We start from the raw sequence: 27,305 nt of genomic DNA, 5'->3' as shown, positions 1-27,305 counted from the left end.
AAAATAGAATGATTAGAAATCATGTCTTACGATATCTAGAATGGAGGAATATATGATCCCTTATCTAAGGACACGCGTATCTTATAGGATCAGAGTTGACAGCGGCTTTAGAAAGCTACGATTGCATATCAGGATCTGAATTCATATGCAGAATAGTTATTAGACTTATCCAAGTGGGAGACTGTTGGATTAGTGTCTAAGTCCATAACTATTTTGGTATGTACTTGACCCGATGGTGCACGGTCCTTTTGGGTTGCCTTCACCAAAGCAACTTGATTGGAGAAATAAATAGAGAGAGGTTATTATGATTTATTAATATGTTATAAGAATAATATATTAAAGGAGAAATCATATTTGTTTAATTAATATTGGTCAATAATTAATTAAGAATTAATTTTGTGATCAAATGTAATTAATTAAACTAGAGGGGCTGAATTGTAATTATGTGATAGTTACAAAATAGGGTAAGGATTATCCTAAGGATAGGTTGGACGAATTCGAGGTGATAAGGCCTTAGAATTCGACCATGATAAGGATTAAAGGCTTATCTTATGGGTTGCTTGGTGGGCAAGCAACTAGATAAGGATAAGGACTGAAACCCCATCTCTACACCTATATATAAACACCCCTTTGGCTCATAATTCGTCCAGACCTTCCCAAGGCTTCTTAGGGACGAATTCTTATACCTCCCCTCTCTCCTTATATCTTCTCCATTTGCTCTTGGTGTTTGTGAACCATTAGAGGAGTGACATTTGTGACTCTAAGCTTCCAAAGTCAATACAAGGAGATTTGGGATTGTTATTGCTACATAACAATCAAGGTAACATTATAAACCTATTCTTGTGTTAATATGATTACTTGTATGCTAGAATTAGGGTTTATAGTCTTGGATAACTTGCATGTACAATAGAGAAACCTAGATCCAAGCATTAGGGTTTGTATGAGCACATAGGATGTTCTTAGGACCAAAACCCATCAAGATCGTCCTTTGATAGTTGTTTAATTATCTTATTCAATGCCAATTCTTGTCCTTTTCCCTTCTTAATGCGCTAGACATTTGGAAAATTTTAGAATCGTCAAATATTATAGCCCTTACAATCGATCCTTTACCCGAAGCGTATGAGACACGATGCATAATGTCTTACATAAAGATACGATACTCTATCATTCTTCTGCCATAATATTTTATGTGTCACGTTCTTACAATTCGAACTATGAAGAGGGATACCGTAATCATAATCGAAATTTAAGAACACACTATGTATCCTTTGACTAAATTTATTAAAATTTCTCAATCTAAGCTTTAGATTTTGAACGAAGTATAATATTCTCTCCCTTAATTATAGTAAAACAACTTTTCAACCCTTACGACTTTGCAAAGCATAACACTTGTTTTCTATAACTAATATTCCTAACTTGCAATACTTACCATAATAATCATGCTCCCACTTACATTATAATTATTTCTTTACCAGCATAACACTTATGCTCCCACTAGCTTCGACATGTATTTAGAAATCAGCTGAACTTCTAGAAAACAATTTCTTAAGTTCATATTTCTAATACTAGATGCTTTGATAAGACTCTATCTAAGATGTTCAGACCCATTTGCCATTTCCCACAATTCGAACTATGAAGAGGTATGCCGTAATCAGAGTTGAATTTGAGAAACCCAAATTACATAATTCCATCTTCAAAATCTCTCTTAGTGAAAGCATATCCTCACAACCATTCTCATGAATGAAAGAAAACTTATGACACTTAGATTTTGTGGTGTATACGTTCCCATCCATGTGAATTTGTCACAACCATAATCACAAGATAATGTTAGTGATAAATTCAAACTTCTTATGTATAGAACTTGTTCTTCTTAATTTCTTGCCATCAAGGGTCCCACCATTACTTCTAAGTTATTGAACAGCTCACCCCTTCATTTCAATGTACTTTCCATTGAACAAGGTGTCTTGCCCCTATACAATCCATTGAGAACTCGTAGAACTCACATGCATAATTAACTCAATTGGAATGGCACAGAAAACAAAATTAGTGTCAACACGATAGGTTGTAAACCTCAAGTCGTGTGCTAGTGATGATTGATAAGGTATATTCTTGATTTGTTCTTGAAACCTTTCAAGACAATTAAGACTCATACTGAATCCTTGACATATAAGGTTCTCTTGTCAAGAAACATTTCTTGACAAACAAATATTCAAGAGTTAGTGTAGTTTTATCAATACAAAACATTTCACATGATTGGTCCTAGTTGGTCTTTGTCTTATCTAAGACATCACAACTTACCAATTTTAAATGTGCAAGAATAAGAAAACCTTTTCCCAAATTCCACATTTGATGAATGTTATAAACCTTCTTAAGACTTGTCACTCAATTCACAATCTTGGAGTATTACTCTAAGACTTGATATTGGAACGAAGTATGATTGACTTCTTGATTTAACCATTTCCACAATTCTCGATTCCTCTTTTTAGACATACAAATTATACTAAGACTCACTTAGAGGATCAATTGAGATAAGGTTCTTAATCATTAAGACTTATCATAAAACATAATAAAATGTACTCTCCCTTCTTCTTAGAATAGAGAAACTTTTATTTTTCTGCCTCCGTGATTCTTCTTATTCGTTCTGCTATTGTTTGAAACTCTTTTAATCAACCCAGAATTATACTCAATCTTATAAGTATAATCATAATCACTAAACTTTGGTAAATCATGACGAATGTCTTTATCAATTTTGTGGTAGACTTGTACTCAATCTCTTAGTCCTTAATTTGACACTTTGTCAAAAATTAGTCTAAATTTCCCAAATGTGAAAGTTCTCATTCATCATACGATACTTGTTGCACGATTCCAAGTTCCTATCCACTTGAAACTTGGGCGATGAGAAACTTTCCCTATTTGGCAAATTCTTGACACTTCCACAAATAACCTAATCAAGAATCAAGTCCATTTTGCTAATAATAGAAGTATACAAACATCAATTTTCATATACGCCATTGTAAGGATAAACAAATAAGATAAAACCAAAATTTATTTTATTCATAAAAGCAGCGGAAAACATGTCCTTAAAATGCAAAATTCAACTGAAAAACTATGTAATCAAATACTCCTAACAAATCTATCATAACTTCCTAAGCTCAAAATCTGATCTTTGAATCCATGCGATCGTAATCCATTTCTTCGTGATCAGACTCATCTTGCTCTTCCATCAAACTTCCTCTCTTTTCTCTAATCCTGCAAAACATGCAAATGTAATCTTATCACATTATGTATAAAGAATAGGAATTTAATGGAGTTAGATAGTGGATTTTATACCTGAAGTAGAGCCATACTTCTTGACTCTCTCATCTCTTAGACTCTTCAGGTCCTTTGGGCAGCTTCGTATCTATTTCCCCTTCTCTTGGCAGCAGAAACAGGTGGGTTCTTCTAGAGTGTCCACGAAAGCATGGTTGGTTGAATTATCAGACAAATATGCTCCATTGCTTCGCCAAATCATTTCTGATTCAGCAGCAATAAGCATGTAAGTTAAGTCAATGAGGGTCGCGTCAAGATCCATCATATAATACTCTCTTATGAACGTATCATATGATTTCGGGAGTGACTGAAGAACCCAGTCCACAGCCAACTTATTGGGGAAAGACGCACCCAACATAATCAACCTATCAATGTGTGATTTCATCCCTAGGACGTGAGCACACACGGGTTTAACATCTTCATGTTCCATGGCCAATATGGTTTCGGTGATCTTGAACTTTTCAAATTTTCGATCTTGTGGGTCAGGGAGAACAACGGAAGGAGGAGGAGGAAGTGAAATCAAGATAGTCCACATTGATCCTTTACTTTGGAACAAGCTTTCACTTTCAACAGGAATACCTTTTCCTTAGGATTCGGGAAGACCACGGTTAGAATCAGACATCTACAAAACGGGAGAAATTTCAAGTTAGTTGATTGAATCCTGAATGAAACACCCAAATGAGACATTAAGGCTAGGATCCAACAACATTATTTACACATTAGAAGAGGGATGCCGTAATCCAACATGCAAATAATTCGGAGGTAAGTGAATGATGATTCACTAATTCTTCACCATGAAAAACATAAAGGCTTAAGTTTAAATGTATTAAGAATTCCTAGATTTCCTTTGAGATTCATTGAACTTTTCAATGGCATGTTTAAATCTCGATATGCCCCTCTCGTTTGTGACTGGGATGCCGAGGATCACAAAGTGGGTGTGAATAACCATGCAAATCTACATGGTGCCCTCATTGTTACAGTCACCTATTCGATGTGCCGGTAAACAACACATGCTCCATCGAACTATGACAAACATTGAGTCACTCTTTGCCACCTTTTGTTAGAACCCAATTAGTGTGCTGGTTAACCACACGCGCTCCACTAACGTCTTAGCAAGGGTACAAAGTGTAATTTCATGGGATTGCATCAATTTCACCTTTGTCTAAAGTAACTAGGATTGGGAATTTGTAAAAGCGTTTAGTTACTTTACATAGATTCATTATACTTATTAATGAAGAAAGGATTGCCCTATCCTACCCGTTCGGCTAACCACCCTCCACCAATCAAGGAAACGGTGGGTAAGAGTGGATACACATTAAACGACCATTTTATAGGTCATAACCTTATACCCCCTTATAGATCGGCTTCGTGAATGAGGCCTACTAACGGTAAGACTAGCATTTTAGTTATACATATATAATATTAGACTTTTAATGTTATACATAGTATAAGGGTGTATTTTACACTTTTAAAATACTAGGTGGTTTAAATTTCATAAATTACACTTTTAATAAAAATATAAACCTCATCATTATGGATTTATTAACTCTCTTTTAATTATACACTTAATTAATTTAATAAAACCATAAGGGTGTAATTTGAACTTTTCAAAAATTAGGGTTTTAGAATCTAACATTTTTCAAAATAAAACTTTTGATCAACCAATTTAAATTCCAAAACTTGAGGGCAGGTTTTGAAACTTTTCAAAACAATTAGGTTTTAATCTCACTTTAAAATTTTCGAAATTTAAGACTATTTAAATTAAAATTTTAAATATTAAAACTCTTGATTTAATAATTATCTTGAATTAAACTATTAATTTAAATTATTAAATCAAAAGGGATTATCTAAATCATAAAGGATAATTACCAATTAAATAATTAATTTATCATAATCCTTTTAATCCCTCTATATTTCGAAAATCATGGGATAGGATAATTCAAAATCTTTAATTACCATATATTACCATTAAAGGATAATTACAAGATATAGGATAATCCAAATCCCTAAAATTTAGGATTTTATCTTGGGGAGGAGGCTAATTTCGAAAATCATGGGGTTTTTCAAACCCTAGATTTCGAAATCTTGAGGCTTAAGGAAAGGATTTGAAAACCCTTTCAAATTTTCGTAAATTAGGGTATAGAAACCCTAATCTCGAAATTTTTAGCCTCCTAGGGTTTATTGGCTATAAACCCTAGTATGTCAAGTTCATACAATTGTATAATACTAATTGAAAACAAGTTAACCAAAGGCTCTGATACCACTGATGGGTTTTGTACAAACAATCCTATGTGTGCATGCAACCCTAGAATTGGATCTATGTTTTCACTATTAGATACACAACATTATGAACACATATAGAAACCCTAATATGCCCTAGTATTTTCGAAATACACATAGAAGGTTAGATCACATACCTCTTGTTGTTATATTGCAATAACAACTCAAATCTTCAAACCCTAAGTCTTGAAAGCAAGTACCACAAGTGTAGTACCTCTAATGACTCACAAACACCAAGAGCAAATGGAGAGACAAGAGAGAGAGAGAGAGAGAGAAGAGGTATGAAATTTGTCCCTAGGAACCCTAGACAAGGCATTGACGAATTCTTATGGCCTTAGGGGTCTTTATATAGGTGTAGAGATTAGGGTTTCAGTCCTTATCCTTATCTAGTTGCTTGCCCACCAAGTAACCATAAGATAAGCCTTGAAAAACCCTTATCCTTGTCCTTTGGACGATTTCAAGGATATCTTATCCCTTGAATTCGTCCACCCTATATCTAGGATAACCATTACCATATTTTGTAACTATCACATAATTACAATTCAGCCCCTTTAGTTTAATTAATTACATTTGATCATAAAATTAATTCTTAATTAATTATTGACCAATATTAATTAAACAAATATGATTTCTCATTTAATATATTATTCTTATAACATATTAACAAATCATAATAACCTCTTTCTCTATTATTTCTCCAGTTAAGTTGCTTTGGTGAAGGCAACCCAAAAGGACCATGCACAATCGGGTCAAGTACTTACCAAATATGGTTACGGGCTTAGACACTAATCCAACAGAACTGTCACCAAGCCGACCTCATAAAGTCTTGTACCAAAAAAAATGCTTCCAACCCCTGATCACATTGCTGCTTCAAAGGGAAACAAAGTCACTGACCATATATAGCGACAAAACACTTATACTCGATGGAAGGCTCAGATAATCCTTCGAGTAAAAGATTCATCCTTACATCTATTAGACTTAAACGAGAGTTGCGCAACAGGGTCAGACCAATGACTCTGAGATTATTTAATCCTACTGCGAGCGACTTATCATTTCCCAAACTCCAAGATACTCCACACACACGTGGAATCCCACATCATTAATATAGCTTGAAACACTGATACTGCCCAAAACATTGATACTGCCCGAAACACTAATTTTAGGAGCCTGAAACCTCCACACTAGCTCAATCTTCACAATAGTAGAACCATCCATTTGAATCTACCCCCAGTCCCTAACTAGGGCATTACCAGAACCATGAAGAATGATCCTCAAAGATAATGCTCATGCCCACAAAGCTTATCCATCATGCCAGACATAGTTTGTTGACGTCCCATAGCCGTCAAAAGAGTTATGTGAACCGACGTCATTCTGAGTTGGAGTTTCAGGTTAGGGGTATGGTACTCCTGAAGGTGTTTCCTTTGAATGACGTTATCCGATTCAGGAAGCGGGGCAAGTTGGGCCCCAGGTTTGTCGGTCCTTTCAGAGTTGTGGTTAGGGTAGGCAAGGTGGCGTACCGGTTGGACTTACCAGAGGAGCTTATTCATATTTATAGCACCTTCCATGTTTCTCATTTGTGAAAGTGTGTGACCGACGAGTCAACAATAGTACCTTTGGATGATATTCAGGTCGATGACCGCCTAAAGTATATCAAGCGACCTGTAGCAATTATCAACATGAAGACAAAGACCTTACGTAACAAGGTTGTGGAGTTAGTGAATGTATAGTGGCAACAATAGAAGCATTTTGAGCGGACTTGGGAACCCTGATTTGTTTACTATAGATGATTTCAGGGGCGAAACCTGATTCAAGTGGGGGAGAATTGTAACAACCACTTTCCAGATATTCATCTCTGAGATCTAGTTATCTTTTTTATTATTTGGCCTGGCTACGACATGGTATTAGGGTGCCACAGCGTGATACTCGATAATTGATGAACGCGCATTCACGATTGGCCACAACATGACGCTATGTTTTCCATGGCGTCATAACTGTTTTGGGCCTAAAACCCTAATTTCGGGATCAGTGCCCTATTTAAGGGCAGTAACTCCTAGGGTTTCCTCATTTGGCAGCTCAACCCTATGAGATCAAACCCCTATCCTACCCTAGCCTCCGTTTTCGTTTTTTGAGTGCTTAAGCTCCATTTTTATGAAGGTTGAAGGAAGAAAGAGCCCTTGGTGTTGCTTGTGAGTGTAGTTTGATCTTAGATCCATCATCTCCATCTTATTTATGACAAAGGAGCAACATGATGAGCACCTATGTGAGATTCTTGGAGTTCTGCGGGCGGAGAGGCTATATGCCAAGTTCTCCAAGTGTGAGTTCTGGTTGTGCGAGGCTTAGTTTCTTAGACACCTCGTCAACCATGATGGTATTTTGGTCGATCCAATCAATGGTTGGTTTTAGGTTTGGTGGTGCTTTTGATGTTGTTTGCTTAGATCTAATTGTTGCTGGACTTTCTTGCCCTTATATTGTATTGGTTGATCTTCTGATGCAACTGGGAGTTTGTTGCCATTGATGTTCCATTCTTAGTGCGTTGCTATGTTTCGTTCGCCTGATTGTTTTTCTAATTGTTGTTTCATGCTTATTGTTGCTTTACATTTGTTTGTTGTGTTAGTTCTAGTTTTTCAATCTCTCTAGTTTTGTACTGTTGGTTAGGTTAGTTGGTGTTTTGTTTTGTTTTTATTTTGTTTGTTTAATTAATAGTATATGGTTGTACTGTTCTTTGTTCATCCCTTGGATAGCTCTTTGTTTTTTGCTTATATAATGCTCTGTCATTAAAAAAAACATGATTTGTTTTAACTATTCACTTTCTTTTTTTCCTAATATTTATGCAATTCTGACTATTCCATTAACGTTTTTAATATTTTTCGGGTAGCTTTCCAAGGCTTAAAAAAGTTGCATGAAATTGTGTACTGATTTTGTTATTTATTGGTTTTAATCGTGGGTAAAACTCTTGTAAAAATTTGATCATCAATTGTTCTAAAGTAGTAATACTACTAGGAGAAAGTGAGATAAACCAACTTTAATCTTTTCTTCTAATGTGAGTAGAAATAAGTGAATTTGAGGGAGTCTCTATTAGTTCCTCGTGGTACATTTGTTCTAACAATTACAAGGAACTCGTAGAGATTATTGTAACTTATAAGGACCTTCATTTTTTTTACCCTTGAAAGAAAAACTAGGACTATACCTTCCAACTATGATATAATTTTCATATGTTGTTCATTTCCTTATGGGAAAACGATAGTTGATGTATCGTCATATTTTCCTGTCTAGAAATAAGAAGCCGCTGATTGTCTATTAGGTTGATGAAATAATGTGGAGTATATAGATGATTTGACAAAAGCTTTTTGATCTCTAAGGAATTTGGAGATGTGCAATATATTGATGAAAATGTATTGCCGTGCCTCAAATTCTACTATTTAGTCCTCCAAATCCTAATTTTCTCTAATTTTTGCATAATTTCCAATTTTATTTTATTCTATTTAAATGACAAAATATTCTCTTTCTTTATTTTTTGAAATTCCATCCCTTATTTAGGAGGTTATTTGATGCCAATTTTCGAAATTTGCCGTACCCACCAAATTTAGCCTCGTCCTTTATAAATGGTTCTTTGTAAGACTTTAAATGTATCTAGAATTTCAGTGATAAAATAAATTTTAGTTTTTCTCTATTCTTGCTTTCATTTTGTGTGAGGAAAAATAGAGATTATGGATATTATTATAATCACCTTCATTGTAGTATCAGCAGTTGCATCCATCATTATTCCTATACTTTGATTCACACTGTGGATTCATCACTACTAGAAAACTAGGGTAATAGCTACGGCACAATCCGTAGCTATTCGGTAGGTATAAGGCGATACCTACGGATTTGCTACGGAAAATGTCCTGTAGCATAAATGCCCGTGGGAAATTTTTACCTACGGAATTGCTACGGACTAGCTACTGAATACCTACGGATATTTCCGTAGGTATAATACCTACAGAATAGCTACGGCCGGTAATTGCTACGGAATACCTACGGATTGCCAACGGGTGTATGTTCCTACGGAATAGCTATGGAATAGCATGGCTACGGATTTCCTACGGATTACCTACGCAAGTGTTTTCCTACAGAATAGCTACGGATTTCCTACGGATTAACGACAAAACTCAAGTTTGACTAAAATTGACTTTCTTCCTACGGAATACCTACGGACCTATTTAGCGACGGATTTCCGTAGCTAGTCCGTAGCTAATTTCATTTTATCAAAAAAAAAAATAAATTTTAAAAATTTAAAAATTTCCATTTTTTGTCAAGTACCATATCAATTCAATTTGTCCAAAATACACCAAAAAATGTCCCTAATACCAACTTTGACACATTCAATTCCATTGTCTTAAATACCATACAAATGTCTCAAGTACCATACAAATTAGGCATAACAAAACAAACAAACAATACAAGTGTTTACAAATTCAATTGTTCCAAAATACTTATTAATTGTTCCAAAATACTTATCAATTGTCCTCGGGTGGATTATCGGGGGGACCATGGGGTTGATTTCCAGACATATTTATCATCCTCATAACCATCTCCATTTGTTCTTTCATTTGTTGTTATTGTTGTTCCATGACAGAAACTTGTGCACGCAACCTATCAACCTAAAAAATGGTGACACAATTCAATACTTAAACAATAATAGCAATTTATTTTAGTTTATTGTAACAATGCATTTTAGTTTATAATTATAGCAATACACTTAACTTTTAAACCATAATAGCAACATATATTTATTTTTATCAATTTAATCAATATTATCAACAAACTACATAACCTTTAACCATAATAGGAACATACTTTTGTTTATTATCAATTTAATCAATATTCTCACCAAACTACCTAGCTTTTAACCATATTAGCAACATATTTTTGTTTATTATCAATTTAATTAGTATTATCAATATACCTCTTGTTGTGTGCTATCCGACTGGGTGGACTGGGTGGATTGGGAAGATGGAGTCCCTAAAACCAAAAAATGTATATCCGATGCTCCTATCCCATAGATAGCACCCTTCTTCTTTCCTTTTCTTCTAAGTTGGCTTTCCTCCCATACATCTACATCATCCTTACGATTTGAAGGATCTTCACCAAATTTGTTGACCAACCCATGCAGATACCCCTCCTACAAATTACAAAAAACATGATTGTCATATACAAAAATGAGACAATCAATATACATAAATGATAAAGATAAGTTACTAGTGCTTCTTTGGCCGTCTGCGAGCAATATTCAATATTCCACCCCTTCCCTAATAATACGTTGGATGTTTGTTGCGTTCGTGTAAGCAAAATCCAAAAACAAATTGACATAATGTGGCCATTGCGGATTAAACAAACGACGACTATCAAGTCTCTTCGTGTACATCCATTCTCTATTAGACAACATTTTGATCTAAAACTACATTTCCATTTAAAAATGTTAATTAGAATCATAACATTTCAATATAATAGTGTAACATCCCATTTAATCTAATATGTATGACTAACGATACATAACATTTCAACAAATGATCAATATCATAATATGCATTTTAAATTAACTAAAATTCCATATATAAAAGTTTAACTAACATTTTTAACAAATTTAACAAATTAACTTAACATTTTTCATATAACATATATATCATATTTAACAAATCTAAAACCTCAAATCCAACCTATATTTCATATTTAACAAATCTATAACCACACATTCAACAAAGTGCAGGGGAAAGTAATTTTAACAAATCTTAAACACCAAAATCAACCTAAAACATCACATTCAACAAAAAAATCAACCTAAAACCTCATATTCAACAAAAAAAAATCAACCTTACTAGCTCACATTCAACAAAATTACACCTAAAACAAAGTAATTTTTAAAAAGAAACAAAAAAGAAAAAAAAAACTACTATTTACCTTTGGCTCGGTGACGGGAAAACGCAGCAGGAAGAAGCACCGGCGGTGACGGGAAAAGTGCAGGAGGAAGGGGTGTCGACCACCAGAGAGAGAGAGAGAGGGAGCTGCGATGCTGTAGCGTGGTTTTTTTTTTTTTTTTGTTCTTGTAAGGAGATGCGAGAATGGGGAAGATAGACAGAAAAGGGGGGAAAAGGAAGACTAGAAAAAGGGGGAGAAAAGGGGAATATCAATTATAGACGTCGGCCAGCAGCAAAAAAAAAATGGTTTTTTTTTTTTTTTTTGGTTCTTGTAAGGAGATTTGTAAGGAGACGCGAGAATGGGGAAGAAACAGAAAGGGGGGGGGGGGGGGGAAAGGAAGACAGGAAAAGGGGAGAAAAATGGGAGAAAAGTTATAGACGGCAGCAGCAAAAAAAAAAAAAAAAAGAAAAAGGGGGAAAAGGAAGACAGAAAAAGGACAAAAAAGTTATAGACGGCCAGCAGCAACAAAAAAAAAAAAAAATTTAGTCTCCTACGTAACTAAGCAACACAATTACCATCTGGCCGGACATGCCACATCCTTGCTGAGTTTGTCTCCTATTAATTTTATGCACTTTCTTTTTTCGATTATTGTTATTATTATTATTATTATTATTATTATTAATAATCAAGTCTTAAAACTTTTTTTTTATATATCGTATGTATGTGTGTGCTTATTATTATTATTATTATTATTATTATTATTATTTCAATATTCAAGTCTTAAAACTTTTTTTTCACTATTATTATTATTTTTTTCATTATTTTTTTTCAATAATAATAATAATATTAAAAAAAAAAATTAAAAATGTGGTTAACACACAAACAAACAATTAAAATAATATACGTTTAATGTATAAATTAAATAATGAAAAAATATGATAATTATGGGAAATATGTATATTTGTATAAGTATGTATGTGTGTGCTTATGTATATGTATGTGTGTATATGTATATGTAAGCATTACAACGTTAAACAATGAGCAATGGATTATAGTGTTAAACCAAAAAACAAGTAATGGATCCCGTATGTGCACATGGTTTTATGAATGATATTAATAGCTATAAGTTTGTGAAAATATAGATAGTCATATATAATAGAGGTGTGAAAAAAACGGAGCGAAAAAAACGACGTTTGGTGCCCGAAAAATCGAAAATAAGAAAAATCCGTAGCTAATCCGTATACGGATTAGCTACGGATTTTTCTTATTTTCGATTTTTCGGGCACCAAACGTCATTTTTTTCGCTCCGTTTTTTTCATACCTCTATTATATACGATTATCTATATTTTCACCAACTTATAGCTATTAATATCATTGATAAAGTCGCGTGCACATACATGATCCATTGTTCGTTTAATGGTTTAACACTATAATACGTATGAATACGTTCACATACATCTCACAAACACGTATATATACATACACATATACACGTACACATATACCATAACTCATTCATGTGTATAAATATACATATAAAAACATAATTCATCACAAGTTGATGAAAAGTATATGCATTACAATGTTAAACTGTGAAACAAGTACTTGATCCCAAAGGGCACACAACTTTGTGAACGATATTAATAGCTACATGTTGGTGAAAATAAAGATAATTATGTATAGTAGAGGTGTGAAAAAAACGAAGCGAAAAAAACGACGTTTAGTGCCCGAAAAAATGAAAATAAGAAAAATCCGTAGCTAATCCGTAGCTACTTAGCTAATCTGTAGGTAATTAGTATCCGTAGGTATTCCGTAGCCATTTCGTAGCTAGCTACGAATTTGCATATGTAGCTATTCCGTAGCTAATTAGCTACGGAATACCTACGGATTCGCATCTGTAGCTATTCCGTAGCTATTACGTAGCTAATTAGCTACGGAATAGCTACGGACCCGCTTCCGTAGCTATTCCGAAGCTATTCCGTAGCTATTCCGTTACCAAACTAGGGCATCCCATTATGTAGCTGATCCGTAGCAATTCCGTAGCTAATTAGCTACGGAAATTTTCCGTAGCTATTTTCCGTAGGAAAACACCATGTTTTCTAGTAGTGCATTGAGTAAATGTTACCATCATTATTCCTATACAAGAATCCACAATTTATCGACAAATGTCACTTTTGTCAATTTTTAGTTATACCTTTCAATCGGCAATCCGTCAATAAAAATAAAGTTTAAAAAATACGAATTATATTAAAAAAAGTAGATTTTTTCTACCAAAATGCTGAAATAAATCCAATACAATAATCATATCCTGTTTTTTCCAAGTTCAACCATAAAGATAATAAAGATAAATGTAAACATCATCCAGTATAACTTGAGTTTTAACATATGTTTAAACCACACAAATTTTCCGTTGGAATAAGGTTTAAAAAACTTTCCGTTGGTAATATTTTGGTTGGACTAAAAATACTTTCCGTGGTAATAGTTTTGTTGCTATTTTCCAACAGATTCTAGTGGATATTTAATCTTTTGAAAAACATTTTTTCTATTAATTTTTGTTCGTATAACTTTAGTAATTTTCAATGGATTTTGGTCGAATTATTTCTGTCGTTAGTGTGGTCGATATAAATTAGGGGTTTTTTACATAGGTTCCGACCGTTCTCAATGAATTTTATTCGATCGGGGTGTTCATGGGTAATTGGCCACTTTTCTAGCATTGGACCACTAGTGCCTTTAGGAGATAGAAAGCATTGAATTCCATATAGTTCAATATATTATCACGTCATCATTTTATACTACATACAAGTCTATAATTTTTTTGTATCTTTAATGTATTGAAATCTATAAAGTTAATGAAATATATTTAAATATTTATGTAAGAATTAGATATTTTTTTCCCGTTGAAGGATTTAATGGTCATTAAACTCAAAATTCATCAAATGTCATACTCGTGACATCTAACAATGATAAAATTTCAAATATATTATCACCTCATTCAACTATTCCATTCAACTTCCCATTGTAGATGCTTTTAAAGATAATATTCGTGGATCTGCCACTAGGTATAGGACAATCTAACATCCTATCTTTATCTTTGCTCATAAGTTAAGAGTAATACACTTAATTTCTTGTGAGGAAAATGGGCTTCCAGGAACATATTAAATTTAATAAACTGTTTTGAGGTGTGCGAAATATAATAACTTCAAAATGTAGAAGCATATACAACAAGACAAAGAAACGACAGAGAAGAATAATCTTTGCATTGAGTTACATTTAATGACTATTATGGAACATGCACAACAATGGGGCTCCTCACTTGATGCACACCATCGATTTCATACCAAGTCAATTCACCAGAAACAATTGGGCTGTCTAACTTCTGTATGGTGGTCTGAACACTCATCTTAAAAGACAGCTTTTGCCCAATTTTTTTAAACTGTAGGATATTCGGCTCAATCTGTATGCCCAAATCGCCAACACGTGGGGGAGTTATTGAGGCTCTATACCTTGATTTTGCAGAACCGACATTGGTAACTGTCCGACTGAAAGTTATATTAACAGCTTTGTTACGCAGCGTTGGGATGACAAACGCAGGATAGTTTAGATCATTGGGTTGTTTGTGCTTAGAACAGCTACTACTATTAACCCCAGTGATAATTCTGATATCTTTGATGTTATAGCCTTCATGGCACAAAAAATTTACATAATCGACCTCAACAGCATCGTATACCAGCCCAGGTTTCATAGCTGCCAATGGATTAAGATAACCCGCTCCATATGCAAATTCAGCATCCGTTTCACCATTCATAACGGAAGCTGCAAGATTTATTATAATTGTTAGATATGTGCAGTCGTATATCTTCTCTGCAAATTCAGTATATGTTATACCTGTTGTCATGAGAGCCGACTTAATGGCTGCTGGAGACCATTTTGGGTTAAATGTTTTGATATAAGCAGCAATACCACTGACATGTGGACATGCCATTGATGTTCCTGATAACATATTGAATGGTACAGCTCTGTGGTCTCCTTCTGCTTGACTAATTCGTGCCACAGGTGACCATGCTGCTAGAATTCTCACCCCTGGAGCTGTTAAGTCTGGCTACATGAATAAAAAAAGTTGAGTCATTAGTGTTGTTGCGTAACACATGATTTTAATCTTGTATGCTTTCAAACTGTTACTCGAGTAAATTAATTACCTTAAGAATGTTTTTATTTGTCGGATTTGGACCTCTTGATGAGAAAGATGCAACATATGGGGTTGACACATTGTTGATATCTTCACTCTTCATTATTACTGCTGTTGCATTTCTGAAACAATTTCAAGTTCATTAATTTCTGTAAATGAATTCAGCGGACTAGAATATACAAGTAAACAAGTGGGTTTTTTTACTCTGTTGATTCTAAGTAGTCAGCCATAATTGACGCTTGATCGGAGTTAACGATACTAACAGGCAAAGGATAAGAACCAATGGCTTCAAAATACGGTCCAGGATATATCATGATTGACCCGACTGCACCCGCCAACATTTCATTTTCTCCAGTCGTTAACGTATCACATATAATTATTTTTCCTTTCACTAAATTCTTGTCCAACGAATTTTTGATGCAAAACCTGATATATATGAATACAAATTCCACAATACACTATCAAAGAAACATAAAGATCCAGGGACAAACGATATTGAAGTACACAAATGGAAGATAAACTCATCATTTTTATATTGAAACATAAATTCCCTGGAGATTGTTAGGAAAACCCATCTTTACCTCGATGTTGAGCCACTGAAACCAGCGGTGATATTTGGAACGTCTCCAGCATAAATTAGAGGATACATTCCTTTAAGTTTAAAGGGATTTACTGAAACTCCCTGAGATAAGAATCAATTAGTTTAAAAATAATTTAGCTTTCCGTAAATCACGTTTCAACACATGATCACAAAATCAACAAGTTTTACGTAGGTTTAAAGTCGGGTATTACTCACATTAACAACTACACCGTTTCCTAGTCGTACAGGGGTGATTAAATCCGGGTTTTTTGATCCAGCAGCGACAGAAAGAATCCATGGAGCGATACTGCCAATGGTTTGTGGCATTGGGCCTTCGTTCATAGCAGATTGTACAGTCAATATTTGTTTCCTCATGGCATGAAAGGAACCAATAGCGAAGGCATCTTTAAAAAGCTCTTCAGCATGTACTAAGCCTACGGAGACTGTGATTAAGTCAACACCATCAGCGATGGCTGCTTCAAAAGCAGAAAGAATGTCGACATCTGAACAACCGTTTGACCAACAAACTTTATATACTGCGATTCTGGCCCTGGGTACGCCTCCTCTAGATGTTCCTGGGTCGAGGCCAAGCAGATTTGCATTTGTTACAATGTTTCCGGCGGCTGTAGATGCTGTGTGGGTTCCATGACCATCGGAATCTCTTGGTGATTTGAGGTCAGTAGGGCCGTATATTCCATCTGCCTTGAAGTATCGAGCTCCAATGATTTTGCTGGTTATGTTACAAGAAAGAAGTCATAAACTTGTGCTAGGAATAATCAAGAGTAATCACACATACATAAATACACAATATTTTACTCAAAATAATCTACTTCTAAGTATTCATAGTCATAAGCTTCAAACCAAACTGAAACCCTAGCTATTAGAGGTTATATATACGAAAAGTATAAATATAAACCCTATATTTAGTTGAAAATCAGTGTGAGGTTATTTTTGGTCTTTAATTTACAAGTCACATTTAACAACTTGCAACTCTTGTTTATTTAAAAAAAAATGAGATTTTCTATAAGAAAACATTAATTGAAGTGTTGATTATAATCAATCATATTCTAATAAAAGAATAGTTTTCATATCTTTTTGACATGTATCATCATATTAGGCCTTCTAATTAATACACATTTTTTTTTTGCCATATATCACCCTATTAAACCTTTTAGTTAATACATGCCACTTGTCAACCTATTAATTCTTTATTTCAAATTTTAAAATTTTTATTTTAATTACAATAAATTAATAACAATGCAATAAAAATTAGAATAAAATTAATAGAAATTATAAGGTGATATAATTTCACATATTTATTTAAATTAACGATTATAATTGATTAATAATTTTGTGTTCTAACTATTAAAGTTTAATTAATTTTGTAGCCGTGGTTTCACGGGTTATAAACTAGTATTATCATAATTAAATATCATAAATATTAATTACATATAATATTATTTATAATTAATATATTTTATATTTAATTATGATAATATTACATTTAATATTTCTTTTAATCAACACTTCAACAAATGATTCTTATATACATATTAGAAAATCCTATGTTTTAGGCTAGTTTTTATAGTTGGAAAGATCCAAAATACAAAACAAAAGTAAATAAACGAGTGATACATTTATTAGGAAATGATTTATTACTTGTTGCATGAGAAATTGGCGTCACAGATGCCCTTCCATTTAGCAGGAGGAGGACCATATCCTAGACCAGTAAAACTGGGTGATTCTGGCCAAATTCCCGTGTCAAAAACCCCAATGATGATGTCACTTTCCATTGTTGATCTATTGACTTTAAGTGGAAACCCTATGAAGTCCCATGAACTAGTTGTTGCCAGCTTGTTCTTTTTGCTGAGAAACACAGAAACAACCCCCTCCATAGCTATATATAAACATATCAAACATCTAAACCCAAACTACCATATATATGATCTTTTGCATGTTTTATAATGCAGAGATATATTGCATACCTGACAGTTTTTTAACCTCCTCTTGGGTAAGTCTCGCAGAAAATCCATGAAAGCTGTTCGTGTATCTTTGAAGCATATGGTTCTCCGCATCCCTGCCATAGTAACATCAAATCTAAGCAACCACATAATTAGCATCTACCATGCCACGTTAATTCGTATCAAGTCTGTGTAAACACACTTCAAAGAATCCATTTGACATTTTTGGAAAAAGTCCATATTTGAAGTAAAATCATTAAACTGCTTTCCATTTAACCTTATCTTTTATGGAACCAACAAGTTTATAGAAAACCAAAAACCACTAGGAAGAAGCAGGACAAAGGCAAAACTCTGAGTTCAAGGAAATAGACGTAGAACAGAGGAAAAGTTAGCTCTTAAACATGACAACCAAACTACGTACGAAAATGAAATTGGGAAGTTGGAGGGAAAAAGGAGGACTTTGTCGATTTAATTGGACTTAAAGATTCTGCACTACTAACTTAAGAAACATAAAGTGTAGCATATTTTGTGTGCATGTATATTGAATATAGAGACTAAGATGAAGAAGGAGACCTGCCAATTACTTCTTGTAGCATACTCAAGTGAAGGGAGGAGGCAGAGGCATCATCAAGAGTGTTGTGGCCCATATAGACCACGTATACCTGCTTAAAACAAGTTACATCAACTTAGATTAATCAAACTACAGGAAACATTAAACATAAGACGACCAATACCCAGTCAACGCCTTTTAGTAATTGAAATTGCGTTGACTAATGGCGACATCTATTATGCCTCAGAAAGATTGAATACTAGCAAGTACCTGCCGCTCCTCATCGGATTTAGATTGAATTGATTTAGGCAGAAGGAACAGAAGTAAGCATAGGTGTAAAACTAAAGTCAGTTCTTTAGCCATTGAAGGTATAAGTTGGTTTGTAGATTTCGATTCGTATAAGTGTATTTATATACAAAGCTGTCTTGTTTTTCATTGATAAATTCAGTAAAGGTCACTGAGTTCGAATAAATAACATTCATATAGTGTCCAATATGCCTTTTCCCGGCCCTACTAAATGAACATCCTGTGGCATCTAAGACTAACGGACAACCATCGATCCAATTCATCCATCCACTTGAATCATTTTTAATTTCAACTTCTGATTAAATTATTATGATTATGGTTATTATTATTATTATTAAAATGAAAAGAAATAGAATAATATTCAATCAAAAGTTATATATATATATATATATATATATATATATATATATATATATATATATATATATATATATATATATATATATATATATATATATATATATATATATATATATCAGTTTTGCAAAAATCGGCCTAGGCGGCTGATTAATTGGCGTCTAGGCGCTTGGCCGTCCTCGACTGATGACGATTACAGCTAATCAGCATCTCTATTCGGACGTGGTTAAAATCGGTCAAAGACGGAGATTATCGGAGCTAGACGGGTCTAGGTGCTCTAATCAGTCAATGCTGGTGAATGAAACTTTAAAAATTTCAGGGGCTAAATTGTCAAAATGTAAAAATTGATGGTAGGGTTCCTTTCGATTACCCCATTCCATCGCATTCGTTTTTTTTTTTTTTCATCTTGAAAATATCTCTGTCGGACTCAAGGAAGGAAAGAACGAACGCCGCCATGATCTTCTCCATTCACGGTGTCGTCATTTTCTTCTTCGTCCACCATGCCGCCATCTCCCTCATCTGAAGTTCGCCTAAAGCACATCGGTAACGTTTGAAGTTCGTCGTCTTCTGCTGAAGCTTTTGTGTGAGGCTCTGACGCCTTCTGTTCCTCATCTATGATCTTCTATTCATCCTCCGACTTCTCCTTCAAGTTAGTCTCCGGTCTCCACTTTTCATTCTTCTATTTGCTATTCGAATTGCAATTTCTAGAAATTATTTGGGGAAGAAAACGGGTTTAACTAATTTCTAGAATTTGTTTGAGCATTTGTTGAGCCTAATATGTTTCTAGTTCAAGTTTCCAACTCTAATCTATGTTGTGTTATATACCAATTATTAAGTGATATTTCTTGAAATTTTAGGCTTTGTGGATGCGTCGAGGGTGTTGTGGACCAGGAAGAGTGGAGACAACGGTGTTCTTATGTAAACCTAAATCAATCGGGACATGTTCCATCGTGTCTCAGTATGGTTCTAGGATAGTTTTCTTCCATCTGAAGCTGCCAATCAAGGTTGCAGGGTAACTATTACTTTTTTTTTTCTGTATGTATGTCTGAATTAAAATCATCGATTACAACTTTTATTCAAAAATTCCATATTCAATTTTTTGGTATTTGTTTCTATTAGCTTCATGATTTAGTAGAAGAATTTGGAGTTCAGACTTCAGATCTTGTAAAGCAAAATCGCCATTGCTGGAGCTTGTTAATCGAGTTTCATTTACTTGATGATCATAGGGGAAATCAAGTTTCCAAATGGCATACTTGGGTGATGGGTTTTGTGATGTGTGGTGTGTTTCATAGGAGCTGGAAGCCTCTTTTGAGTTTTGTTTTCATGAGACCTGTATATTATTAGTTTAGTCAGTGGGATATCTTAATAATGGTCAATTTTATTCATATGTTTTGGGTTTCTTATGAAATAACTTACCTAGCATTCCAAGTGTTTGAGCAAATGCTTAAGAGAAGAAAGTTATAAATTGAAAAGAAAAATAAAGTTTGTATTACATATTTATTATTTGTTAACTTATTTATTTATATTCTTAGGATAAACATTATATTTATTAAATTTTAATACTATTTTTTAATAATTAATGGTACCCGATTAATCTCCCGATTAATCCTCGCCTAACTGATTAATCCCTTGAACCCAGTCCACCACCGAGCTACCGCCAAGCGATTTCTGCAACCTTGATATATATATATATATATATATATATATATATATATATATATATATATATATATATATATATATATAAGAATTAAGTAAAGCTAGTTTAAAAAATAAAAAAAACTGGTTAGTGTTTAGAAATTTATATCAATAGTTTAGTAGAAAATTCCCAACATGCAGATTAGATATCCAAACCTTCCATCTAAAAAGACAAATCCTGTATGACAATTAAGTATATCAATTAATTAAAAGACACTGAAAATAATTATGTACAATGGAAAAAGTAACTTTTAAAGAAATAACTTTACAATTTTAATAAAATCAATCATTAATATCTACAACATCTACATTTAAAAAAAAAAAATCGGGTGATGGCCTTTTATTGAAATTCTGAAGACATTATTATTAATACCCCTTGCAAGGTGGTAGAGGGTGGAAAGAATGGTGCTACAGACCGAAAAGTACAGGGAAAATATAAAGAATACAATTATATAGGACTCAATCCCTTCGAGGGGCACTTTAACAAGTTTGACCGGTCAACTTTGGCTCCTCTACACCACACCTGTGTGTGATCAAATACCCCAGCTGACTTTGGCTTGGTGAATCTAGCTAAGAACGTGTCAATTCCTCAAACCTCCAAAGACACTACATGAATCTACAGATAATCGCGTCCAACATTTTATCATCAAAATCCGCAAGCAACAAAAAACAAAGCAAAGCAATATGAATGATTTTTTGGATTTTTAATACCATTGCACGACTTTTTCAAGCGATAAGAGGGTTCGGCAAACATTATCAGATTGTACTCAAATTGTATGGGCATATTTCCAACTCGTCAATATTCGATCTCACAAATAATGAGTTGATTCCGATGAGTTTTGATGCGGTTTTTGGGCTGTCCAGTAAACCATATAACAGGCCATTTATGATTTTCCAGCAACCTGTAAACAGAAACGATAAGATTAGAATAGATTGATTCAAATGTTATGTTGATAAGGCCCAAGATGTTAGGATCTATTGTTTATATTATCATGTAATCTTATTTGTATATAAATATATGTGAAATCCATCAGGGACTTTTACCCCAAATACTTCTGTTTAACTTGGTATCAGAGCGTAGAGATCCCTACCCTCTTTTCTGTGGCTCTTTTGGTTTCCTTCCAGAAGAGTATCCCTAATTCTCTTCTTCAATTTTCTCAAACATGTCTGCTCCTGTCAAATCATCTACCATTGCTACAGCAATTTCGTGCAAACTTACTCGCACTAATTTTCTGTTGTGGAAAGCTCAGGTAGTACCAACTCTGAAAGGTGTTCATCTCTTTGGGCATCTTGACGGTACTATTCCTGCCCCGGCGGCTACGGTAACCACAGGAACCGGCGATGCTATAAGAGTATCACCAAATCCCGAGTATAATACTTGGGTTATTCAAGATCAAGCCATTATTGGAGGCCTTCTATCTTCAGTTACAGAGGAGGTTCTGCGTCAATTGATTAGATGCACAACTACTGCCAGTGAGCTATGGAAATCCCTTCAAATAATGTTTTCTGCCCAGCACAAGGGGAATGCTATTCAGATTCGCACTCAACTCTCCAATACCCGAAAAGGAGATATGACAGCAGCAGAGTACTATCAGAAGATGACTGGATTTGCTGATACTATGGCCAACATAGGTCAACCAATGACTGATGAAGAAGTTATCGGGTATATCCTAGCCGGATTGGGGCCAGGACATGGTGATCTTTTCACTGCAATTACAATTGTAAGTAACGAACATACAATTACCCTTCCTGAATTTTACTACTACCTAATTGCACATGAAGCTCAAGCATCTTCTATGGGTTCTACCCCTGTCGAGTTTGCCTCATCCGCTAATACTGCCACTCGACAACAAACAAATACACCTCGTCACAATTTCAACAACAATAATAGTGGGTTTAACAACTCAAACAGCAATCAAAGAAACAATTACCGAGGAGGAGGTAATAACCGGGGACGAGGTCGCGGACGAGGAAGGAACAATGGCAACCTGCGATGTCAGGTTTGTGGCATACCTGGTCACATAGCTTTAACCTACCGAAATAGGTTTAATCACGCCTACCAAGCTGAAGAGTATCGCGGAGGCAACAGTGCAACCACAGGAGGGTACAACCCTGAAACAGCATGGTATCTTGATACTGGGGCAACAGATCATCTTACCAATGACCTTGATCGATTGACAGTTCAAGAAAGATACCATGGAAAGGACCAGGTTCAGTGGCAAATGGTACAGGTTTGTCAATTTCACATATTGGTCATTCTATTATTGCCGACTTAACTCGACCTCTTACTCTCAAAAACGTGTTATGTGTTCCAAAAATTAATCATCATCTCCTTTCTGCCTCTCGGCTTTTATTTGATAATGATGTCTTTATTGAACTTTATCATGATGTATTTTTTTGTTAAGGACTTGGTCACGAAGAAAACGCTCCTCCTAGGTAAACGACAAGGAGGGCTATATCCGGTGCCTATTGATCGCTCCACCAGTACTTCTCATTATGCATCTTCTAGTGTCAAAGTCTCTCCATCCCAGTGGCATCGGCGTCTTGGTCATCCTACCTCAACAATTACCAATTCTATTCTGAAGTCAAATAATTTAGAGTCTTCGTTTAATTGTGAGTCATCTGTTTGTGATGCGTGTCAGTGTGCGAAAAGTCACCAGCTTCCGTACACCAGTTAAACTCGAGTCACCACAACACCACTTGAGCTTGTTCATACTGATGTTTGGGAACCTGCTCAAATGTCTAGTGGCGGTTTTAAATACTATGTTAGTTTTTTGGATGATTTTAGTCGTTATACTTGGGTTTATCTTATTAAAAATAAATCGGATGTTGAGCAAATTTTCTACAACTTTCAAAACCATGTTGAGCGATTGTTAAATGCTAAAATTCATGCTGTCCAATCTGACTGGGGTGGTGAGTATCGTCGACTTCACACTTATTTCAAAAGCCACGGTATCACTCACCGGGTTTCATGCCTCACACTTCATCTCAAAATGGTATAGCGGAACGTAAACACCGTCACATTGTAGAAACTGGTTTGGCTCTACTTGCCCATTCGTCACTTCATCTCCGTTTTTGGGATGAGGCTTTCCTTACTGCTTGTTATCTTATTAACCGCATGCCCACTCGTCTTTTGAACAATGTGTCCCCTATCACACGCCTATTAAACATATTTCCTTATTATACCTTCTTACGTACCTTTGGTTGTGCATGTTGGCTTTGCCTAAGAAAATATAACAATTGCCAACTTGAATTTCGGTCCAAAATGTGTGTATTTATTGGTTATAGTTCCATGCATAAGGGGTACAAGTGTCTTGACAAAAGTACTGGTCGCATTTATATATCTCAAGATGTTGTGTTTGATGAATCGTGTTTTCCATTTGCTAGTTCATCTTTGCCACCATCCTCAATTGATATTTCACAATTTATCTCTTTTCCTCAGAGTGAACCGGAAATATGCAATGATCATATGTCTAATTATGACCTGTCATTATTATTTAACACTTCTAATGCAGCTGCAGCATCTCCATCTTCAAGTTTTGTTCCAGATTCCGGCTTACCAAACATATGTGTACAAGATTCAACTGTTTCTACTCCTCCATCGTTGAACCTGCTTCTCAAGCACAACCGGATTTGCAGCCTCCTTTTAATGCAAATATCAACGAACCAGCAGCCCCATCCATGCATGATACTCAGCCTGTTGCTATTTCTAATGATTCTTCTGGTGTGCTTACTCGTGCTCGGGCTGGGAAGACTTTTCCCCGAAAATTCACCAATGGTACATTTCGCTATGACCTAAAAAAACGAGCTTTCTTTGCTGAGCCAGCTTCTTACCAATTGGCCTTAGCTGATAAAGCATGGTGCACAGCTATGGAGGCTGAATTTGATGCTCTTCAAAAGAACAACACGTGGACACTTGTTCCACGAACTCATGGTGTTAATATTGTTGGTTGCAAATGGGTGTTTAAACTCAAACAACATCCCGATGGCTCAATTGACAAACACAAGGCTCGATTAGTTGCCCGAGGCTTCACTCAACAACATGGCATTGACTACCACGACACATTCAGCCCTGTTGTCAAACCAGTAACTGTGCGTCTCATTTTATCACTTGTTGTTTCTCGTGGTTGGCCTCTTAGACAGATCGATGTGAATAATGCTTTTCTTCATGGGCATCTAACTGAGGATGTTTATATGTCTCAACCTTCGGGATTTGAAGATCCTACTCGATCCTCGTTTGTCTGCAAATTAAATAAAGCACTCTATGGTCTAAAGCAGTCTCCTCGTGCCTGGTTCTCCCGACTCAGTGATAAACTATATGAGCTTGGTTTCTCCTCCTCGAAAGACGATACCTCCCTTTTCATGTTTCATGAAGGTGATACTCATATTTATATGCTTGTTTATGTCGATGATATCGTCATTACCGGCTCCTCACAGGCTGCCGTAAATCGCTTAATTTGTGTTCTCTCTACTTCGTTTCCTATTAAAGACCTTGGGCAACTTCGCTATTTTCTGGGACTTGAGGTCCTTTACAATCCAGGGGGAATTTTCTCTTGTGCAACATAAATATGCGACTGATCTACTTCAACGGACAAACATGACGAATTGTAAAAGTGTCTCAACTCCCATGTCAGTCACAGAAAAGATTTATCTCGAGTCGGGAACACTTCTTAATGATGATGATGTTTTTAAGTACAAGAGTTTAGTGGGAGGTTTGCAATATCTTACTTTGACAAGGCCTGATATCTCTTTTGCAGTAAATAAAGTTTGTCAATATTTATCAAAACCTACCAATGTGCATATGGAGGCAGTGAAAAGAATCTTACGATATGTGAAAGGATCAGTCACAACGGGTATTCAATTTCGAAAGTCCAAGTCTACACTTCTAAGTATTTTTACAGATGCAGATTGGGCAGGATGCTTGGATAGTCGGAGGTCAACGGGTGGTTTTGCAGTGTTTTTAGGTCCGAATCTTATTTCATGGAGCTCAAGAAAACAACCCACTGTATCAAGGTCCAACACAGAAGCTGAATATAAGGCGTTAGCTAATGGGACCGCAGAAACCGTATGGATACAGTCACTACTCAAAGAGTTAGGGGTACATCAATCACGGCCACCGGTGTTATGATGCGATAACTTGGGAGCCACATACTTAACAGCGAACCCGATTTTTCATGCTCAAACAAAACACATAGAGGTTGACTTTCATTTTGTCAGAGAAAAAGTGGCGATAGGTGCACTTGATGTTCGATTTATATCTTCCAATGATCAGGTAGCTGATGGGTTTACAAAACCAGCAACTCGGTATATGCTGGATCGTTTAAAGCACAATCTCAACCTTGTTACGGTTAAGATTGAGGGGGAATGTAAACAGAAACGATAAGATTAGAATAGATTGATTCAAATGTTATGTTGATAAGGCCCAAGATGTTAGGATCTCTTGTTTATATTATCATGTAATCTTATTTGTTTATAAATATATGTGAAATCCATCAGCGACTTTTACCCCAAATACTTCTGTTTAACTCAACCCAATCCAATTAAGTCAAGCGCATTTTATGTTTTGGTGGGCATTTCGGCTGGCAAGTTTAAGAAAGAAAAAGTGTATCACAATTTTAATTACGTCGACAAGAAGAAAAATAGGGTGACGGCCCTTCTGTCTTCACTTTATTTTTCTTTGTTTTATTTTTGGAAGTAATTAATATTATCATAGATATCATCAATTTATCTCCATACTATTATCATTGTAATTCATTTCTTTTAGACTAGATTAGGTTAAATTGTTGGTATTTATATTTTGATTTTTGATTGTAGATAGAGTTTTTGAAACAACAAAAAAAAATGATTTGAAGAAGCTTTTGTGATATTCGTTTTATAACCGGTATTGACTATAATAAAATTACCCCATTTAATGCATTTTTCCAACCACCCCCACATCTCAAATGTGATTGAACCAGAGATGTTGTAAAGCCTCAAACACTTGGTGAAGCTATTTTGTGAAATACGATAAGCAACGAAACAAAGACAGTCCCTTTCTGAAGCATACAAACACATGAACTATCCAAAGGACTTTGAGCACCCAGCCATGTTAATTTCCAGCCACTAACATCCTGCCATCCCCAATTTTTCTGACGATCACTGAATCGAGGTTAATCCCATACATGGAAAAGTCATTGTGAG

At 35.0% G+C, this 27,305-nt stretch overlaps 2 protein-coding genes, 1 long non-coding RNA gene and 1 pseudogene across 5 annotated transcripts; 2 read left to right on the top strand and 2 right to left on the bottom strand.

Annotated features, from left to right (window-relative positions):
* Positions 1-9,927: 9,927 nt before the first annotated feature.
* Positions 9,928-11,858, bottom strand: LOC145069149 (uncharacterized). Its single transcript, XM_079016113.1, has 4 exons — positions 11,530-11,858; positions 10,831-11,029; positions 10,538-10,753; positions 9,928-10,232 (listed from the first exon to the last, which is right to left on the bottom strand). The coding sequence occupies exons 2-4, from the start codon at positions 10,939-10,941 to the stop codon at positions 10,188-10,190; spliced, it is 372 nt and encodes a 123-aa protein (XP_078872239.1). The 5' UTR covers positions 10,942-11,029; positions 11,530-11,858; the 3' UTR covers positions 9,928-10,187.
* Positions 11,859-14,629: 2,771 nt separating this feature from the next.
* On the bottom strand, positions 14,630-19,189 carry LOC145070199 (cucumisin-like). Of its 2 annotated transcripts, XM_079017140.1 has the most exons (10): positions 19,035-19,189; positions 18,788-18,876; positions 18,239-18,330; positions 17,913-18,150; positions 16,470-16,983; positions 16,255-16,355; positions 15,878-16,099; positions 15,684-15,795; positions 15,373-15,586; positions 14,630-15,300 (listed from the first exon to the last, which is right to left on the bottom strand). In XM_079017140.1, the coding sequence occupies exons 1-10, from the start codon at positions 19,125-19,127 to the stop codon at positions 14,768-14,770; spliced, it is 2,208 nt and encodes a 735-aa protein (XP_078873266.1). In that variant the 5' UTR covers positions 19,128-19,189; the 3' UTR covers positions 14,630-14,767. The 2 variants fall into 2 exon arrangements, with proteins under 2 accessions (XP_078873266.1, XP_078873267.1); XM_079017141.1 differs by lacking the exons at positions 18,788-18,876; positions 19,035-19,189 and having other exon boundaries at positions 17,913-18,119; positions 18,239-18,336.
* A 420-nt stretch (positions 19,190-19,609) lies between these two features.
* On the top strand, positions 19,610-20,855 carry LOC145071492 (uncharacterized). 2 transcript variants are annotated; one of them, XR_013690508.1, is made up of 3 exons: positions 19,802-20,076; positions 20,285-20,439; positions 20,547-20,855. It is a non-coding gene; the product is annotated as an uncharacterized LOC145071492 (long non-coding RNA). The 2 variants fall into 2 exon arrangements; XR_013690507.1 differs by having other exon boundaries at positions 19,610-20,076; positions 20,285-20,855.
* Positions 20,856-25,722: 4,867 nt separating this feature from the next.
* Positions 25,723-26,989, top strand: LOC145067681 (secreted RxLR effector protein 161 pseudogene; annotated as a pseudogene).
* Positions 26,990-27,305: the final 316 nt, after the last annotated feature.

This window comes from Lactuca serriola, chromosome 8, assembly GCF_051521515.1.
Source record: "Lactuca serriola cultivar US96UC23 chromosome 8, Lser_US96UC23_V15, whole genome shotgun sequence".
NCBI lineage: Eukaryota > Viridiplantae > Streptophyta > Magnoliopsida > Asterales > Asteraceae > Lactuca > Lactuca serriola.
Note: the sequence above shows the minus strand (reverse complement) of the source record. Positions and strands in the feature narration are given on the sequence as shown.